General features: G+C 43.4%; 1 protein-coding gene across 5 annotated transcripts in view; it reads right to left on the bottom strand.

Moving 5' to 3' along the window:
* The window catches only part of ZMIZ2 (zinc finger MIZ-type containing 2), a 159,579-nt gene that overhangs the window by 36,624 nt on the left and 101,196 nt on the right, over positions 1–21,759 (bottom strand). For all 5 annotated transcript variants that reach the window (XM_072979010.2, XM_072979012.2, XM_072979011.2 and 2 more), the window contains 6 exons: positions 21,024–21,287; positions 17,472–17,651; positions 7,933–8,013; positions 5,615–5,786; positions 2,485–2,626; positions 492–702 (listed from right to left, as the gene is read on the bottom strand). In XM_072979010.2, the coding sequence (XP_072835111.1) occupies positions 492–702; positions 2,485–2,626; positions 5,615–5,786; positions 7,933–8,013; positions 17,472–17,651; positions 21,024–21,287 (1,050 nt within the window). The remainder of the gene's footprint in view (positions 1–491; positions 703–2,484; positions 2,627–5,614; positions 5,787–7,932; positions 8,014–17,471; positions 17,652–21,023; positions 21,288–21,759) is intronic.

The following is a 21,759-nucleotide window of genomic DNA, read 5'->3' as shown; positions in this document are numbered from 1 at the left end:
TTCTGGAGGTTTTTCTTCCTAACATTCTGCCAGTCTCTGTGGCCGGCATCTTCAGAGGACAGGAGTTAGAACACAGACAGAGTTCTATCTCCTGTCCTCTGAAGATGCTGGCCACAGAGACTGGTGAAACGCTAGGAAGAAAAACCTCCAGAACATGGCCAAATAGCCTGAAAAAATCTGCAACAACTATCGGATCCCCACTGTGAAAGCCTTCGAGAATACATTGGACTTATGTCAGTGCTCAATTTTGGTACAGCATTCACACCAGTGATGAGCAAAGGAGTTTTGCTTCTTCCTTTGAACAACACATGGCAAAGCACAATGGTGCTTGGAAAAATTTGGAAAGAATTTAAAGATGAATGAACACAAGTTGCACAGTTGCAAGGAATACCTAAATCAAGGCTTTGTCTGTAGTAGAACAAAAGTGGGCTCTTGCAACTGGGGATGCAAAGGCTCTCTCCCAACCACTTAGAAACCAAGGAGGAACTTACGCAACAGCAAGCAGTGACTGTGATCTGGATAGTATTTCTGCCAGGCTGGCACACTTGCTTTAGGTAGAGGGGCTTATGGGATGTCTTGTTATCTCCCCGTTCAATGGTCAGAGGTGTGGCATTCACACTGACTTGGACTGACGCTGGCCAGTTGGTGTTCATTTGCCGGTCCTCGTGGTGGTAGCATTTAAACTGCAACTCCAAGTCAGGCCTAGAAAGAATGGAGAAATAATTTCATTTCCTTTTTAAAATCACCACAACACAATTCCTGAAGTTCACCCTGAGAAGGGCAAAATGGATCAAGAGTATTGGCCAGAGAAGCCCAAACGTTCTCTAGTCCCTGTTTTAAAAAGGCCATGCAACTTTTCAAAGCAGGAAAGTCTCAGAAAGTGATTCATCCAAATCAAGAGGCCAAAGGCTGAGGAACTGCTATAAAGACATTTGATCCTGACACTGCCAAATGCTAGTTGAGTCTGGGTCTCCGTGATTAAGTGCAAGTTGTGGGAACTCACACTCAAATATTTCAAAGTCTTGTCAGTTTTGTTTTTGTTGTTTTTCATAATCTCATTGGTGCTCTTGCCCTATGTCATTTGGCCTATTCTTCTGCTCAGGTCATCAGACTTTTCTTCCATATGGACATTTCTACATATTTTGGTACTCATTTTTCCTAGCAGGCATTTTTTCTATCAAACAAAGTATGTTTGCATAATGTTTCAACTGCACATAGGTGTAGCTGTTTGCAGTTTTTCAAATTATGCATGCTTTTTGTGTATATTATAACTCTCTAAAAATATACAGCAAGCCTCAGAAATGAGCAGATTTCAAAATTAAGCTATGCTTTGTTTCACAGTAAGTTTTGGAAGGTAATGAAATGGAAAAGTTTGTAGAGAAAAGAAATTCTTGTCCATCCTTAATTGCAACCTGTAGTGATTATTGTTGAAATACTAGAAAGATACAATCCAAATACACATGTATAGCTTCAGCCAAAGTAGAAGCAGTCAGTTACTGATCAATATTGTCTCTTCTCTTCTCCCTGGTATTTTTTTTTAAATTCCATGGTTTTCAATTACAAAAACAATGTCTAAGAGACCCCCATTTCTTCTTTCTACTCTCAGTTCTGTTTTCCCTTTCTCCATACAGGGCTTTAATATTTCTGTTTCTCACAAAGTGAAAGTTGCCCATTTATTTTAGCTTATCACCAGACCTGTCCTGGAAACTCAGATCAGATGATGACTTGTTAAATCTCTCTCTTTTTCTGGTGCGCACACGCACACGCACACAAACACACAAACACACACACACACACACACACACACACACACACACTATGGAAAACATCCAGCCGAAAGAGTTACTGTAAATATATGGAACAGTTTCCATTAATATCTCTCTACATGCTCTGGATACATATGCCTCTGAGTAAATGGTCAGTACATTGAAAAGGACTCTACATGATCTTAGCAAGTGTGATGGCTACAAAGAAGGAACTGAAGCTATTCAGTGCTTTCTGTGTTACATCCAGTAGCTTTCCCTGATCCAACACAGGCTTAGAAACAGCTGTGTTGTCTGTTCCCAGTATATAAGAGTTGGACAACTGGTGATTCTCCATACACTTCTGGACTGCACTAGTAAATCCTGATAAGAGTTGCAGCCCAGCAACACCTGGGTTGCCCACATCAGCCACAGATTCTGCTTTCATCACCATTCACAAAGCTCACAGCCTTGCTCTGCATCTTTTTTCTAATCAGCAGCCTTCTGATGTGTAGTCCTACACTGGCAAGCAAGGCTGAGGATGACAGGATTTGCCATCTAGCACATCTTGAGGACAAGTGGTTTCAGACAGCTGAGTTATAGCCGCTGATCACATTTCAATGCTGATGCTTGGAACTATAGAGGCAAAGGATGCTAGTTGCAGGTGGGAGGGAGCTGCATTTTGTTTTCAGTTAAGGTTCATACAGAGGAAGCACAGTGCCACAGGTATAGAAGAACTCACCTGAGCATCAGAGTCTTGTAAACAGAATCCCTGAGCTGGAAGACATGGTTACTGACGGCCAAGTTGTGCTGGAGGCGAAAGGGCTCTAACACCACTCCATCCCGTACAGGGAACGTCAAGCGCAACTCATCACAAGGGTTCCCTGACAGAGTGAGACAAGAGGGCAGACTGGTGAAAGGGTGAAAGCTACAGGAGACAGATGGCAGCATGGTGGTGTAAACCAGGTGTAAGGGCCAGCTTGATTTGGCAACAGGTCACATAAGAAGGGAATGGGGTGTGCTACCAACAAGGGGCTGATGGGTGGACTGAGACAACAGGCCTATGAAAAACTGGCCAAGCTTGAAGCCCAGCTTTCTACATGAAACAGGGAATCTTATCTCCTTTTTTTCTCCTTCACAATGTGGTATTTTCCAAGCATTTGCAGTAGGAACTGGCTGTGCACAATCTGCTGCTATTTAAACTTAATGGAGATCTCTCGTTCTCCCCCGCTCTGCACCTGACAGTATCCAACTGTCACTTTTTAACTGCCAAAGAGTCCTCCAGCTATCAAAATTCTGTGGTCAAAAATCCAGAACAATGCCTTTTCTATCTGGCCCAGAGCTTGACCCAGTCAACTTGGTGTCCTTCAGGCAGGATTAGAACTCCCAGCATTCATAAAGACTGACCCTACTGATGGGAACTGAAGCCCCAAACATCCTGAGGGCACCAATTCAAATTGGTATATATATTAATAGAAAATAGAGGTGGGTATGAACTGTCAATCAGGGGGGTTGTGTTTTTTTTTTGTCTGAACAGCTGTTCGGCACTTCCCAGCCTCCCCCGAAAGGCATTTGGGAGCTGCCTCTGAGTGGGCGCCCACCGGAGGAGGTGGAGCCAGGAAGCGCCAAACACTTGCTCGGACAAAAAATGAACTGGTACAAACTGCTAAACCAGTGGTTCATGCCCGTCTCTAACAGCAAACATAATTCCCTGAGTGGAAATCTATCTGTAGACAGAGCACAATGTCCGGGGGGGGGGGGGGGGAGAGAGAAGATAAGCAGGCATATTGCAGCCAGACCCACCATACATCAAAAAGGAGGGGGGGGAACCTTTAAAGGTGATTATGTGCTGGTGGTGTGACCAAAAAACAATATACTGGGGACTGAATGTACTTACATACTATGGCATAGGTCGGAGAACAGGCGTAAATTACCCCAAATTGGGTAAAAGTGAAAATTCTGGGGGTAATGAGCAGACTTGGGATTGGGATGTAGACTGATCTTTTCCAATCCTCTGGCCACTGCTGAGTTTTCCATTGATAATGATAAAAAAGCACACTGGTCCTTTGATTTGGGCTGTGGCACCAGGGTGGGTGAAATGACCTTTACCCTTTTTGCACACCACATATAGAATGATTAAAGTGGTAGGGAAAGCCCCCCCCCCAATTCTGCGTTGGCTGTCTCTACCAAGCATGTCATTGCTAACACCACTCTGGTGATGATTAAATCCTCTGCGAGCTAGCAAAAATTTAATGCAACTTGCTAGGAACGTTGGATACCTTACTACTCTCTATACCACACCATGGCTGGAGTGCAATATGTTCTAGCAAAAATATTTTATTTATTTATTTATTTATTTATTTATTGGACTTATATACCGCCCCATAGCGCTACAAGCACTCTCCGGGCGGTTTACAATTTTTTTAATTATACAGGCTACACATTGCCCCCCCCCCCAGCAAGCTGGGTACTCATTTTACCGACCTCGGAAGGATGGAAGGCTGAGTCAACCTTGAGCCGGCTACCTGGGATTTGAACCCCAGGTCGTGAGCACAGTTTTAGCTGCAGTACAGCGTTTTAACCACTGCGCCACGAGTGCACATCTTTATCAAATTTGGCGCATCCTGCTAGTTCGGTACACAGCCTGTGTAGAGTCAATAATATTTTTAATTCAAATAATGTATGATTTCCTTCCTTTCGAATCAAGGGGATAATGTCGGCGTATATAATTTTTTTTTTGGGGGGGGGATAAAAGGTAAAAAAGTTCCCTGACCCCTGTACTATGGAATGGTGACTGACTGTTGGGAAAATAAAAAGAAGGCATAGGGATGGAGTGACAAAGTGAAACAGATAGGAACCACCTGGAATGCCTCAATGTTTTGCATTATAATTCCTACCATCCCTGACCCTGACCCTTGTTGGATGGGGCTGATGAAAACTGTAAACAAAACGTAACACTCCACTAGAGTCTTGGAACAGATGGGTAACATTTTCCTTCACAGGAACAAAAAACAGAAATACATTAAAAGGGTCTCTCCTGTTTCTCATCCACTATCACCCAGTAACAACACAGACAGAAATTCCTTTAATAAGGCAGTTATCTCAGGCTAGAACTCGGAACCATCCTGAGGAACAGAGTGCTCAACAAGTGCTCAGAATGACTTTTTGTGGGACGTTAGTTTTCAAAGTTGTACAATGAATGTTGTACGCGGGGCATTTGGAATTTGGGAGCTAGAACACAATGTAGGGAAGATATTGAAATATTTGAAAGAGTTTGGAAAAATAACTTGTTTGGACTATATCAGTGGTTCTCAACCTTGGGTCATTCAGGAGTTCTTGGAGTGCAACTCTCAGAAGCTTTCACCACCTGTTGTGCTGGCCAAGGTTTCTGGGAGTTGTAGTCCAAGAACACCTGAATAACCCAAGGTTGAGAACCACAGGACTATATCACACAGAACCTCCTAGTCAGCATGGCCTGGTTTCTGAGAAGTGAGGTTTTCAAATACAAAATTGACTTACGGTCTCTTTTAATTTAATAGCTACACTTGTAACTTCCTTAGGTCAAATAGACTACCGGGATGAAAAGGAAGTACTCATCCAGTATTCATCCAGAAAGAGAAAAATCAAGGGTGCATTCAAAGCCCTGTGAAAGTTCCTCCTTAAGTTTGCCCCTTAGCTTTCCAGGTCTGGCTGAAGATGCATATATTCACAGAGTCCATGGCCCTCTCTCTCTCTCTCGTCTGTGTGTGTGTGTACACACATATGCATTTCAGCCAAACTCTAAAGCCCCTTGATCATAGAACCATGGAGCTTGAAGGGACCCACACTCCTTCTCAGTACAGAGGAGGACCTGATAAAGACGTATCACTTACCAGAAGCGGAGGGATGCAAAGAATTCATGTTTGGCTTGATGTCTGGAAGGAAGGGTGACTTCACATCTTGCCCTGGGGACATGTATGGGGGGATGTTACTTCCAGGTGTCATTGGAGGTGTGGGATTGCCAGGAAGAGGGGAGCTAGGGTAACCAGGCATGGATCTTCCAGGCTGAAAGGACAACCAACACATTACACTAGTTTTGCACAGTTGGATGCAAGCTGAGAGCACTAGATTTAATACACATGGAGAGAACAGCTGCATTTGCACATCACACTCAGCCGTAACTCAGTGTCATATGTTGCATGAGCCAGAATGAACTGTAGTGAGTCTCAAGATTGAACACTTCCCTTTAGCATCTTGTCTCTCAAACGGCTCTAAGGAACACCGGAAACTTCGATTAGCTTGAAAGTTATAACCTGGAACAATTATTATTTTTAACTACAGTTTGAAGAGGCATGTGCTTGGACTGAAAATCCCAGATTCCCTCAGCCAGCCTGGCCAGCACATCCTGGAATTTAAGTTCAAACAAATAACCTCTCCAAACACTGATTTTAAGTACAGTATGGTTAGCTTAGACAACCCAGCTTCAGTAACTATGGTGTGATTTTGCCTGGTTTCAAACTGTAAGGTTCAGCCCTGCCCTCACCTGTCCGTCACAGCTGAGCAGTGGAAAAGGAGCCAATGAGGGAATGGAAGGTGGTGCAAAAGGGGGAGGGGCTGGGATATAAAGGAGTGTATGGAGTATGTGAGAGAGAGTTCTGTGAGTCTGAGAGACAGGGTGCCAGAAAGTCAGTGAGAGTTAGAAGCTGTGTGTTAGTGAGTTCAGTGAGTGAGAGAAATTGATTATCAACTGGTGATTTACTTATTATATTTTACTGATCAAATAAACAAGTTTAAGTTTTAAAGTAACGCTGGTCTCTCTGAGTAATTGATATTGAAATTCAATATTGAAATTCAATATATGGCAGCTACTTGAGAAGAGGAGTGAGCACTCTTGGAGGCCTGAGACAAAAGAGGCTCCAGCGTGCTTGTTATGTTTAGTGATTTTGGAGCTCGTTAAGTTCAAGCAAATAACCTCTCTAAACACTGATTTTAAGTACAGTATGGTTAGCTTAGACAACCCAGCTTCAGTAACTATGGTGTGAATTTGCCTGGTTTGAAACTAACCATAGTTAATGTTACACAGTTTGTCAATCTGGACACAACAAACAGAAGGAAAAAAGAGGGAGAGTGCATGAGCCCACTATATCCCATTCTAGTCTGAATACTTCATACTAAACTATGGTTAAGTTTAATGGGCACATGTGACTCCTGTTTTACAGTAAGGAAAGACAGAAAATATACATTGCTGGTTGTCTAAGAAAGCAAGAGGGAAAACCAATAAAAATGGACCAGATGGAGGGAATGTTAAGAAAACACAAATCATTCAACTTGTTCACTTTTTAAAATCTATTTCTTCAATAAATGCTTTTTTGGAAGGGGAGAATGTATTCCATGTTAACAAACAGCTGTCCAAAATTATTATAGCAATTCCAGATTAATTAATATGAAACATGGGAACAGAGTCTTGTTTATATGGAATATAATTTTCTTACGAATTCACATTTTTTTAAAAAAAGCAAGAAAAAACAATAAATTGAGGACAGCTCTGTGACAGAAAGAAAGCAAAAGCAAATGCATGGGGGGCTGTGGCTATGTATGTGAGACTGAGAAAAAGAAGAATAGATCTATCTTGTGGACAGACTAAACTCACAAGGGTATCATTAGATTTTTGGAAACTAAAGAATATCCTGTTTGCCTTGATGGCTAGCATGTAGGAAGTACCCACTGAGCCTTGAAACTTGCTAATTGACCTGGATGACATCTCTCAGCCTTACTAATCTCACAAAATAGCTGTGAGGACAGCTCAAAAGAAAAGCCATATATGCCACCTTCGGCTCTTTGAGGGAGAAAGATAAGATAAAGAGGTAACTAATAAACAATAAATACAAGGAAATGCTAAAGCAATCCATGAGAAATATAGTGTATGTATGTGTGTGTCCCATGCGGTCAAGTCAGAACCAACTTATAGGGACCCTAACAGGGCTTTCAAGGTAAGGGAGATGTTTAAGGAGTGGTTTTACTGGTTCTACTCCCTGGTGAGTTTCCATGGTCAAGTGGGGATTTGAACCCTGTTCTCCAGAGTCCCAAGTCCCTCCACTACATCACACTGCAATTCTCTGTGAGAAATAGCATTAAAAGAGAAAAGGACATTGTTCCACATCTTTGCTACACAATTAGACAAATCTTGATGGAAATGAACAAGAGGACTCACCCCATTCATAGTAGTCTGTCCATAATTGTTGAAGCTGCCTCCATTGAAATTGGCAGTTTGACCATTGAACTGATCAGTCGGCTAGAAAAGGTAAGTCCAAAGACAACTGTTATCAGAATACTCTATATTTCCAAACTATTCCAAGTGTCAAGAAAATAAATTGCCAGTTTAATAATTCATTCACATATTCATGCATTTATCATATTTATATCTCATCTATTTCTGTAAGGAGCTCAAGGTGATATACATGGTTCTCTCTCAAATATCATCCTCATGACAAGCCTGTGATGTATGTAAGTTAGGCTAAGAAACAATGAGTGATCCAAGTTCACTCAGTGATCTCTGTGGCTGAATGAGAATTTAAACAAGGGTAATTTTGTCAACTACTTGAAAATTTAGTTTTTTGACCCACAGCTTCTGTAGCCATTCAAGGTAGGGAATTCTGGGATATGTAGTTTTAAAAAATGATTTATCAAAGCTCTGTGACTGTTAAACTAGAACTGAAAAGAAACTGCTAGCATTATATTATTTATAATTATCCTACAATCCATCTCTTGTGGGTAATCTCTTAATACCTTCTGGTTGGCATCTGTTTGCCAGAGACCTGTTGGTTTTGAAACAAGGAAATTTGAGGTTCTTTATGTACAGTGATGCCTCGCTTAACGATTGCCCTGCATTACGATGAATCCGCTTTATGACGATCTTTTTGCGATCGCAATTGCGACTGCAAAACAATGGTCTAAATGGGGGAATTTTGCCTTATGATCGGTTCCCTGCTTCGGAAACGGATTCTTCGCAAAACGATGTTTTTAGAACAGCTGATCGGCAGTTTCAAAATGGCTGCCGGGTAGTTAAAATGGCTCCCCGCTGTGTTTAGGGACAGATTCCTTGCTATACAGGCAGCGAAAATGGCCGCCGTATGGAGGATCTTTGCTGGACGGTGAGTTTTTACCCCATTGGAACACATTGAACAGGTTTCAATGCGTTTCAATGGGGTTTTTATTTTCACTTTACGATGTTTTCGCTTAATGGCGATTTTCCTGGAACGGGTTATCGTTGTTAAGCGAGGCACCACTGTATTTGTGCTATTTGCGACATTTAAATTTATTTCTCAATAATAACTTTAGGAAACAGTGATGACTGTGGTTAAATCGTTGCTTAATTTATTTAATTTAAGGGACGTGGTGGCGCTGTGGGCTAAACCGCAGAAGCCTGTGCTGCAGGGTCAGAAGACCAAGCAGTTGTAAGATCGAATCCACGCGACGGAGTGAGCGCCCGTTGCTCGTCCCAGCTCCCGCCAACCTAGCGGTTCGAAAGCATTCAAATGCGAGTAGATAAATAGGTACCATCTCGGTGGGAAGGTAAACAGTGTTCCGTGTCTAAATCACACTGGCCATGTGACCACGGACAGATTGTCTTCGGACAAACGCTGGCTCTATGGCTTGAAGAGCGGGATGAGCGCCGCCCCCTAGAGTCGGACACGACTGGACAAAAATTGTCAAGGGGAACCTTTACCTTTTACCTTTAATTTATTATTAGCAAAGTCTGTTAGCTTACTTGGGCACTTCTTTTTGTGGAAGAACATGATAAAACGTAATAAATAAAATGAATAAAATGTATAGTCCACAAAATGGGAACCCAGTTAACAATGCAGAATAAAAAAACAACAGGATGAATAAAAATATTTGTTAGCATGTGTTTTGGAAACTTTTGATTATAATGGTTCTTACAATAAAAGTTGTTATAAAACTTCAATATGCTGTTAGAAGCAATGTCATAAACCACATTAAATATATATTCACAATTATTCCTTTAAAATGCAGCAGTTTCAATCAGTAATATTGTTCTCCAGTGACTAAAATATATGTTTACAAAACAGAATTCAAAGCTGTACAACATCTTTGAATATAATTAATCACCGGAAAGAGTATGAAAAGCAATGCCATAAGTTTAATAAACTGACTCCAAATAAAATGTTTTCCTGTTAAAATGTCCTCCCCTGTCCTGCCTCAGACACTATCACAAATAAATGAGCATCAGCACAATTTTTATCACTTCCAGTTCCGATAAGAAAAAGAGGTTACCTACCTGTAACTCTGGTTCTTTGAGTGGTCATCTGTGAATTCACACTAATGCGGTTAATCCGTGCTTGCGTGGTGCAGTCTCAGAACTTTCTAGCTCGAGCACATGGTGCCAGGACCTCCCCCACGCTGGCTATAACCCCGCTCCCGGCACCGAGTGCCTCAGTTCCATGGAACCGACCGCTGCTGCACAGCAGGCAATGACACACGTGAGGGACAGTAGGGAGGACAGGCAGGGAGTGTGAATTCACAGATGACCACTCAAAGAACCAGAGTTACAGGTAGGTAACCTCTTCTTCTTCATGGTTTCTGCGAATGCACACTAATGGGTGACTAGCAAGCTCACTTACCCAGAGGAGGGATGTCATGAAAGTGCAGAAGCCAGGAGAGCTCGATTCACCGCAGCCTCAGCCCGGATATCTAGGTGGTAATGGGAGACGAAGGTAGACAGAGTGACCCCTGCGGCAGCTCAGCAGATGCCTGCAATGTCTACTCCATGGAGAAAGGCCATTGAGGACGCTGCAGCTCTTGTAGAGTGAGCTCTGATTGGGCCTGGAAGAGGAGTCTCAGCTAAATCATAGGCGAGGTGGATGGTCTGGACTATCCATCTAGAAATGGTCTGAGAGGAAGCTGATGCTCCCATAGAGGGGCTGGCAAAGGTGACAAAGAGTCGTTGGGATGTACGGAAAGTGGCCGTGCGGTGAATATGAGACAACTTGCTTGACATCAAGGGAGTGTAGAGCTTTTCTGAGTGGTGAGGTTGGTGAGGGAAAGAAAGCAGGAAGCACAATTGGTTGATTCAAGTGGAAAGAAGACGAAACCCTGGGCAAAAAGGTAAGGTCTGGATGCCGAGTCAACTTGTCTGGGTGAAACTGCAGGAAAGGAGGGTCTGCTCTCAACGCAGCTAGTTCTCCAGCCCTCCACACTGAGGTTACTGCCAGGAGGAATGCAGTCTTGAAGGACAACAAGCGAAGTGAAGTAGAAGCCAAGGGTTCAAAGGGAGGCGTCATGAGTCGTTGAAGAACTTGTTGGAGTGATCACTGTAGCATTAGGGGTTTGGAGGCAGGCCACATATTTTTCAGCCCTCGCAGGAAATGCTTCAAGGTAGGATGTCTAAAGAGCATGACTGCTTGAGAAGAAGGAGGCTGGTGGGCTACAATGGCAATTGTGTAGACTTTTAAGGCTGAGTATGAAAGCCCTCATCAAAACAGGTGGAGGAGAAATTCAAAAAGTGCATCTAGAGCTGTTGGGGTGAAAGATAAGTGGTGTGTTGACACAAATCTACAGAACACATTCCATTTATAGGAGTAGGTTGAAGAAGTTGAGGGCTTGCGGACATGGTTTAGCACATCTGCTACAGTCGGGAAGTCTCCAGGCTGTCAGATGGAGGGATTTGAGATCCAGATGAAAAATCCATCCTTTGTCCCAAGATGGTAGGTGAGGGACCATCTTCAGCCTGATGTACTCTAAATCTCTGGAGAGTAGAATTGAGAACCATGGCTGATGAGGCCACCACGGGGCTATAAGGATCATGTCTGCATGTTCGTGTCCTTATCACGGTCCTTTGGAGAAGGGGAATGGGTGGGAACATGTAAAAGAGGCCAGATGACCATTGTATCAGAAAGGTGTCCCCTATTTATTTATTTATTTATTTATTTATTTATTTATTTATTTATTTATTTATTTATTTATTAATTAATTAATTAAATTTATACCCCGCCCCTCTAGACCATGTCGACTAGGGACTGGTGGCTGACGCTGGCTCACGAGCAATACCTGGTACATTTTTTGTTGGCTTGGGACGCAAAGGTATCTACTTCTGGAGTTCCCCATTGGCGGCAGGGGTGGTGAAAGGTTGCATTGTCCAGAGCCCATTCGTGGGAGCAGGACTGTAGCCCGCTTAGATGGTCTGCAAAGGAATTCCCTTTGCCTGCTACATGCACAGCCACTGGGTATATGTACTGGACAAAGCACCATTCCCAGAGGTTGATGGTGTGAAACAGAAGGTGTAAAGAGTCAGTGCCACCCTGTTTGTTTATATAATAAACTGTATTGCCTGACGCCACTTGGATTACTCGACCCTGGAGCAGGGGCTCGAAGGTTCAAAATGCTCTGGCAATTGCTAGGAGCTCCCGCTCGTTGATATGAAGGCCAGCCTTCATCGAAGACCAGCAGCTGTGAACTGCGTGGCGGCCAAGATGAGCTCCCCAGCCTGTCAGGCTGGCATCGGCAACGACCTGGACCACAGGAGTCAAGAAGCCAAAAGGCCTTCCTACCAGCAAACTGGAAGGGAGTCTACAACAGTTGAGCTGTGCAGCAAGCTCTAGCGTAACCTGCAGTAGTGTGGACGGGTGGTCGTGAGTCATCGAGAAGAGTGACAGGAACCAGGCCTGAAGAGACCTCATCTTCACCTGTGCATGTTGCACCATGGCCATGGTGGATGCCATCAGCCCCAGAATTGCTGGACTTTGAGGGCGGGGATCCATGCACCTGAGGAGAAGGAGCATAATACAGATTCCATCTTCAAAATTCTATTTTTGGGGAGAAAGGCTTGACCCAAGGAAGCATCCAAAGTAGCTCCTATATAATTTACACGTTGGGTAGGGTGCAAGGTGGACTCAGTCGTAATGTTGACAAGAGGGAAGCGTTAAGTCTGTATGTCTACGAGCTCGTGACTGGGACTCATCTACTAGGAGCCTGTCATCCAAATATGGGTAAACTGTGACTCCCAAAAGACGCAAGTGTGCCACCACTGGAGCTAGACATTTAGTGAACACCAGGGGTGCAATGGACAAACCAAAGGGGAGGGCTTTAAACTCATAGGTCTTGCCTCCTACTGAGAACCTTACGAAACGCCAGTGCTCCGATGTCACATTCCCAGGGGGTTTCAACAGGCAAAAGTCCAATTAGCCAGTCCAATATCACAAGTCCAGAAGATGCAAAGCAGATACCAAAATGCCAGAGCCAAAACACAAACTGTAGTCAGAAGTCAGAGTCCAAAGCCAAGGATCCAGAGAACAAAGTCCAAGATAAGCAGGAGCATGGATGCAAGCCAGAGTGTTGATTTGTTGCTTCCACAAACTTCCAGCGTCTGGGTGCATACTTTATAGCAGCAACAGTTATTTAAACACTTCATTCTGCTAAAACTCAGGGCTGGTCAACCTGATGTTCCTATGGGGAGCATTCATGTGAGCCTCTGATCTTCGTGTCATGACTCCTTGCCGAAGCTTATCCCTCACTCTGGCTACTGGTGGAGGAGAATCTGGTGGTGATTCAGTTGTCTGCGATTCTGATTGCCCAGCATTTTCCTCCGCTCTAATTAACCCCTCAGATTCCAGATTTTCTTTGGCTGAACTCACGACATCCAACCTGATGCTAATGTGAAAATAAGCATCCTTGAGGTCAATCACCGTGAACCAATCCCCATGATGTAACATGTGGATAACAGAGTCCAGGGAAACCATACGAAATTAAAGTAATTAATTAAAGTAATTAAAGAGTTCAGGCCATGAAGATCAAGAATTGGACGGAGGCCTCCATCCTTCTTGGGGATGGTAAAATAACCTGAATAGAAACCTACTGAAACATCAGGGAGATGCAAAGGAACAATGGCATCTTTATCCAGCAGGGTTTGAATTTCATCTTCCAAAGGGGGGGGGAGTGGTGGACCTGAAATGGCCTGTGATGGGGGGGACTATCAATAGCGTAGCCAAGAATTAGATGTGATGGAATACCAGGAGTGCAAGAAAGGGGCCAAACGGACTGACTGGTCAACAATGGAGAAACTGTAAGCATTAAAGAGACTGCTTGTTTTTGCGGTATTGTCGGCATTTTTGCTGGAGGGGGAGCTGCCTGCCCACTTGCCTAGGAGGTGCAGGCTGGTAACTTTGAGCCTGCAGTCTCTGGTGATCTTGATACTCCCTAGGCTGGTAAGAAGGCCTCCAGGCGCCTCTTGGGCGAGACTGCTCCACAGAGTAGGACCGTGCCGTCTTCCGGAGCTTGAGAAGGTTGTTGAGTATCTCATCGGTCTTTTCATCGAAAAGTCCTGCTCCATCAAATGGCAGGTCCTCTATCCGTGCCCTGGCGTCTTCGGAAATGCCAGCAGAGCGCAGCCAAGCATGACGGCATAGAGAGATGGCTGTGGCCAACTGCTTGGAAGGTGCTTCTAAAGTGTGGCGGGCGGCAATGCGCCCGTGTCTTGTGAGTCTCATGGCCTCCTGATGATATGAGAGGCCCTGGGCTCTAACATCCTCAGGAGCCATTTCCAGACCGGGCAGTCCCAAATTCCATAAATGGCAGTGGTAAGCACCCATGGCAGCCAAATAGTTGGCTACCCTGAGGCCCAAACAGCCTAGAGAGTACATTCTGCGGCCCAGGATATCCAACTTGCGTCCTTCTTTGTCAGAAGGAGAAGTAGCAGAATGATTCCGGACCCTGTTTTGTGTGCTGTCAACAACAAAAGAATTTGGTAGAGGGTGGTTTAAGAGGCAATCTGTATGAGCACCATACATCTTATACAGATTCTCAGTCCTCCTCGAAACCTGATAGGAGGTGGAAAGTTTAAGCCATGAGTCTCTCATGAGTTCAGAGAAGGAAGGTATGAATACGAGGCATACTAGAGGAGTCTGTTCTTGAGTGATGTCTTCATATATCCTGTCTGATTTCTTGACTGCAGGCACCTCGACATCAAGCTCGAGGACCTTCGCTATTTGGTGAATGAGGTGTGAGGAGGAGGAATAATCCTCTGATGGAGATGGGGGATCGTTGTCTGCCACATCCGACACAGGAGTAGGAATATTTGTTGGTGAGTCCTCCTCTCCCTCAGACACCTGAGTCAGAGTCCCAATCATTGGAAGGGGACTAAGGTGCCTTCTCTAGTGTTCCTGGGGACAAGTCTTCTCCAGCTCGGGATTGAGCCAAGCTCGCCTTGGGTCTGACTGCAGGGTAAACATAGCCTGCACAGCCCACATCTGGGTCAGACACCAGCCGAGATTGATTGGCACCTCCGATGGTAGCAGAGGCTGGCGGCAGGTGCCTCTTGCGAGGTCGAGAAGGAGGCGGGGGAATATAGCCTTCTTCAGCTCGCACCATCCGCGATACTGAGGTGGAGTCAGCAAAAAGGGCTGAGCATAGGATTCGTAGTGTCCATACCAAGGGCAAGGGTCATATTGATAGGGTCCTGGATGAAAAGGCAGGTCCCGTTCAAAGTCCTTTGCCTCATACGCCGGCGAGTAGTCAAGGCAATGCCACAGGCCTCAACGAGCAGGGTATCCCCTCGGCTCCAACTGCTGGCTATATGGGTCCGGTTGCTCAGGTGGCTCCAGGTATCAGGATTTATGGGTTCTCTTATGAGGAACCTCAGTCGGAGCCAACTGTGATGGCGAGGCCGCAGGTTGCCTGTGCCAATTGAAGAACCTCTAGAGAGGTGTTACCCCAGTCAGGAATATCACTGACAGAAGGGGAAGGCGGCGGCGGCAGCTGCAGGGGTACATCCTCCTCCCCCGAGGTTACACTCAGGCTTACCTAATGTTGCCAGGATATCTCCGGCCGTGGTGCTGAAACTTCTGCATCTTTAGCAGGCTTAGGAGTTTTCTTCTTCTTCTTCGAACTCAATGTCGAAGACTGAAATGGTGTCTACACTGCGGCGGTCAACCTCAAGCCTGAGGATGATTTCGGTTTGGCTGCCATTTTCATCATTTTGGTTTGGCTGCTCTTTGGGTTGCAACCTCGGGCAAAGCTGCCGGAGATGGTTACAGAGTTTTGGGGCAATCTATAGAGACAGTTTGAGATGGTGAAAGGGATTTTTCCCAAAGAAATGATTTAAGACATTGGAGCCAGCTTCATAAAGTATTTGCAAAAGATGCACACGGCCAACTGATGTTCTTCCCTGAGGCAAAATAAGCAACGGAAATGTCCGTTGGAGAGGGGAGTTTTGTTTGAGCACACCTTGCACCTCTTAAAGAGGCCCAGTGAGGCCATAAACTCAAAGTAATCAACACAATAATTAAACCTTTTTTTTCTTTTTGCAGATAACTCAAAGTTGTAAAGCGAGGTCAGTGGTCCAGAATCAAGCCAGGGAGGTGCAAGGAAGAGAGGGAAAGGTAAGATTGATTGTTTGACTGAGTGCACTAAGTTCCAAATGAAGCTGCAACAGCGGTGGTCGAAAAACAACTTAGGCACTTGGTGCCAGGGGTGAAGTTATAGCCAGCATGGGGGAGGTCCTGGCACCATGTGCTGGAGCTAGAAAGTTCCGAGGCTGCTCCACGCAAGTGCGAATTAACCCCCATTAGTGTGTATTCACAGAGACCATGAAGAGGAATCAGTAGTGTTAAATCAACCTTTCAAGGTTATGAAATTAATTAAGACTAATGAAATGCATCTTTTCAAAATGTTAAGCGCCACCTTTTTTGGGGGAAAAAAACCCTAACCAAAAAACCCTTTCTCCTACTTGTGATTTTTCACCACTGCCCTACAGAAGAAATCTTCTATTTTACAGGATTTATCTTCCCAGTAGCAATGGTGCCCTTATATTTTAATAGTAGATATTATTCATGTGTTTTTCTCAAACTATCATTTCAAACTGTCTTTACAGTTTTCCTGATATGTGATTTAAGACAGGGACAAATAAACATACACCACAGGTTCACAGGGTTATGAAACTGCCTGTAGGAACACATTTAAGTTTGTGATGTTATATGTCCATCTTTTGCAGATTTTCCTGATGAAGTGCCACTGACATTTAAAATGGTCTGAAATATATTGGTAGATTTTGTTTTTATCTACTCCATACTTACTTTGACTACTGGTGGGGTACATTATACACAACCTGCCTTGTGTTACGGAATTCAAGAGTACTTAACAGAGCCTCCTGTTTAGGCCTTAAGTATATTTAAACCTGCTTAGCTCCAGCCATTGAGCTGGACCCTATGCCTTCTCACCACAGTTTGGACAAGACTATAGAATCTCACAGCAAGAATAGCCAGCAGGGGCTTCTAGGAGTTGTAATACAAAAAAGGAAATTTCCAAACTCTACCTCAGAACATATTTCTACTACTGGTATATGGTTTCACCCTGAGGGCAGAAGAGCCCTTTTCTTCAATAATTAGAGAAATCTGTCCAGAGAAAGGAAATGTTTATGGAGTTCTTTCATCTACAACTCCCAGAATCCCTCAGCAACTTACATTTTCCATCTCTAAATCTGCCTGTTATTTAGTTGAGGCTTAAGTTCATAGGATATGTCTGAACAAAAACTAGGGATCTCAGATTAATAAAATACTAAAACTTCAATGAAAAAGAAAAATAACAAAGTGTTCTTTTGGTTTATGTTAAAGTAAGGCACATCCCTTCTGCCCTCATTTTCCATCTCTCTCAGGGTGAGTTCACTCCTCTTGGATATTCTCTTCCTCCCTTCCATTAGAGGAGAAGCTTGGGGAATGGTTACCATTGCAAGTTGGATACCTTATAGTATGGACCACTAGTGCCAGAGGCTGAGAGATACTGGCTCATTCCCTGTTGCATGGGCATCCTGTGGCCAGGATATGATGGGGATGGAGCAGATGGTGGAGGTGCATTAGGAGCATACTGTCCAGCCTGGGAGGCATACTGGCCACCCTGTATATACTGTTGTCCTGGATAACCCTAGAAAAGACATGAAAGATAGAACAATAATAATCACGTATTGTTTCTTTACTATTTTTGCAATATTGTACTATATTTACCCAGGAAAGGAATTTCAAAACAGTTTACAAGGAAAGAAAATGTTTACAAATAACAGTTAAAAACACTCCAAAATATCTGATAGATTCAACCACAAACTTGTCTAATCAACCAAAAATACTAGCATCAACCAAACTTTAAATATAGCAAGAATGCAGTAAAAAAGGGGCCATAAACCATATGTGGAGTGCAAAAGCAATGAAACCTTAATTGTACCATGTAGCACACAGAAGGATTTTCTACAGATCTGGAACAAAACCCAGGCAGGTGCTGCTTTTTTGTGATCTCTCAATACCATGGAGCTTCAAAAATGGGCTGCATATTATTCTTCAAGTGCTTCTGGTACTTTCTTTTGAAAAGGCATGTGCAGCTATTTTGTCTTTTTTCCTTAACATATTTAATATTATAAGAAAAGGTTGGAAGGAATGTTTAGAGAGCACAGAAATGCTGCAAAATTGATGATGGATTTGTCCCAACTAGTCGTCCATCACGGTCATCTGGAACTCCTGTAAACTGAGGTAATGTCTGGAACTTCATTTAGCACAAGGAAACTCTCAGAACCATTTTGAAAAACCTAGGGCCTAGACTCTATAGTGTTACTGCCACTATGACTTCTTCTCACATCCATTATACTTTGTACAAAAGTACAACACAAGTAGAATAAATAGATACTTTCTATACGGTGGCTACATTGAGCGGTCAGTTAGAATGAGAATGCATATCTACTGACTGCCCTTGAAACAGATTGCAGAAACTATGTGTGAAATTTGATAGGTTACACTGAAGAACTTGGAAAAGTTACTTTTCATGGAGTATATCCCTTGGAATCCCCTAACTGGCATGTTCTTGGAACCACAGTAAAAACTAATTTATCTAAGCTCTGCAAGGTTTGTAACGAGACTCTTATTTCTCTCTGAAAATTTCTGTCAGCCAGTAATGTATGAAATAGTAGAAGAGAAATAAGATTTGTTTGCCAATAATGCTTTCACAGAAAGGCTTCCAAAAGGATTCTGAACTGGGCACAATTTGGATGTGTCCCAATTAGTCATCCCTGGTGGGTCAAGCTGTCATCCCTGTTTCTTTATTGTCCTCAATCACGGGGATACATGATAAAGGTCGCTTTAAAGTTACAGAACAACTGCCAGAATTAACTCCCTAATCCAGAGGTCAATTAAGATTTTGGCAAAGTAGCTGAAGGGATCAATGGATGTTGCCAGAATAAGAAAGTGATTGGTTCAAGTGTTGATAGACTCATAGAATAATGGAGTTGGAAGAGACCTATCAGGGCACTGAGTCCAACCCACCGCTCAATGCAGGAATCCAAATCAAAGCAGATCTGACAGATGGTTGCCCAGTTTTCTCCTGAAGGCCCCCAGCATTGGAGCACTCACCACCTCCTGAGATAACTGTTTTGACTGTTGTACTGTCCTAATAGGAAATTTCCCCTGATATTCAATCAAAATGTGGCTTCCTGCAACTGGAGCTGATTATTACATGTCCTGCACTTGAGAATGATTAAAATCAGATTCTATCCTCCTCTGTTTGACTACTTTTACCCTGAAGAATGCTTTCATAGCTCTCCCTCAGTCTTCTTTTTTTAAGGCTAAGCATGTCCACTTCTTTCAGTCTTTCCTTACAGGGCTTGGTTTCTAGTCTCATGGTCATCCTTGTTGCCCTCCTCTGAATACGTTCCAGTTTGTCTGAACCCTTTTTTAAGTGTGGTGACCAGAACTGGACATAGTACACAAAACAAGGCCTAAGCAGTGTTAAATAGAAGGGAACCAGTACTTTATGGGAACAGGACACAATACACCTGCTAATGCAGCCTAAAAAGCATTGGCTTGTTTCGTAGTCACATCACACTGTTGACTAATATTCAGTTTGTGAACTACAATAATTCCAAGATATTTCTTGCATGTAGCATTATTGAAGCATGCATCTCTCATCTTATAATTGTACATTTGGTTTCTTTTTTCCAGATGTGGAACTTGCACTTATCCCTGTTATATTTCATTCTGTTGTTTTCAACCCAGAGCTCAAGCCTATCAAGATCTGTTGAATGTTGTCTCTATCTTCCAGGGTATTGGCTATTCCACCCAATTTGTCCTTGTTGTCACTGTCACTACTATATGGATACCGCTTTTGTCTGTTGTGTACTGACCTTTGTACACACAATATATGTAATGCATTATGTTGTTGCTTCTTTCCTCCTCTTCAGATAGTTTAAATCCAGCCTAATTAAGTACAAACGTCTTCCCATTTTGCAATCCATATTCTATAGGTGAGGTCTCTTCATAATAATGGTTAAACTTCTGGTTGTTTTAAACTTCCCCTCATATTTCTGTGCTTTCATCTTCCATGCATTCCCCAAACCAAAGAAAAGCTGACTCCATGATTAACGTATGCCTGTATTGTGGAACACAGGAAGCTGTTTCAGACTGGTAAGATCAATGGCCCATTTAGGTCACAGTTTTATATACTAATTTGCAACAGCTCTCCACGTTTTCTGACCGGTCTTCCCTTCCACCCATATAGTCGTGCCTCGCTGGACGATTACCCTGTATAACGACAAATCCACTTCATGACGATGTTTTTGCAATCGCTTTTGCAATCACAAAACGATGTTTTACATGGGGTTTTTTCGCTGTGCGATGATCGGTTCCCTGCTTCAGGAACTGATTTTCGCTTTACGACGATCAGCAAACAGATGACTGTCAGGTTTCAAAATGGCCACTGGCTGAAGAAAATGGCCCCCTGCTGTTTTCTAGGGTGGATTCCTTGTTTTACAGGCACCGAAAATGGCCGCCGTATGGAGGATCTTCGCTGGACAAGCAGGTATTCAACCCATTGGAACACACTGAACGGTTTTCAATGCGTTTCAATGGGCTTTTTATTTTGCTTGACGACTTTTTCACTCTACAGCGATTTCACTGGAACAAATTAACGTTGTCAAGCGAGGCACCACTGTACTTTGAAGTGCTAGGAACTGAAGCTGAAACCTTTTGCACCAAAACATGTAGCCTCAACAAAATGACACTGCATCTATCTGCAAACTTTTCTATTTCAGTTTTATCCTTGAAACCTAGTTCTCTGTTCTACCCATTCTGAGACTGAGGGAAATAAATTTACATAAAGCCACACTCACAGAATATTTCATCAAGAAACAGACAAATCAACTTCCCACTTCCAATGGATCTTCCTAAAACTTACCTATTGCTTTGCATTTGTGTATCTAGCCTCGGATAAACTGTTCACAAGTCATAGCTTTCAAACCCACTCTTGCTCTGTGCTCACCTCATTGGAGTAGGCTCGCTTGACGCTTTGCCTAGGGATCTGCTGGCCTTGTGGGGGACCAGGGTATCCATGCTGGGGCATCCGCTGTCCACCATACAGGGCATTCATGGTGGGAGCCCTTGCAGTGTTCATGCTCATTGAAGGCATCCCTGAAGCACTCATCACACCGCCCATGTTGGCAGGATTCATCCCAGGGGGCACAGCTGGTCCTCGGGGGCCCGAGTGAGGGAGAAACTGATTGTTGAAGGGCTGCCCAGCTCCCATCTCCAGAAAAAATATAAATAGTTTAATGCATTGGCAAAAGAAGGGTATCAAAAAATATATAATAATCAGCCTTTGTGTCTCCTTGTCTGCCATCCAGTAGCCATTCTACCCAGTTGAACAAATTAAAGCTTTTAAGAGCTTATACTTGAGTTTTCTCATTTTCCTTTTTTCTTTCCACATTTTTCTTGTATGTCATGTCTTTTTCAAATGTAAGCCTGGTAAAAAACTGTCTTATCTTTTTTAATACATGCAAGCTGCTCTGAAAGCCTTTCTAATCACAGACCAGAGTATAAACTGTATTAAATAAATTAATAAATAAACAAATGGTGCCTAGCACTCCTCCAAGTGAGCACTGTGTTAAATGCATATCTACTGAAGATGTCTAGTATTTAAGCACTAGCTGGGTTGTTACAAACAAGAAAGAACTGTACAACTCAGGATAAGGGCTCTTTAAGCTTTTCCCTAATATTAT

This window comes from Pogona vitticeps, chromosome 8 (assembly GCF_051106095.1).
Source record: "Pogona vitticeps strain Pit_001003342236 chromosome 8, PviZW2.1, whole genome shotgun sequence".
NCBI classification, from domain to species: Eukaryota; Metazoa; Chordata; class Lepidosauria; order Squamata; family Agamidae; genus Pogona; species Pogona vitticeps.
The sequence above is the reverse complement of the archived record's forward strand: the minus strand, read 5'-3'. Positions and strand labels throughout refer to the sequence as shown.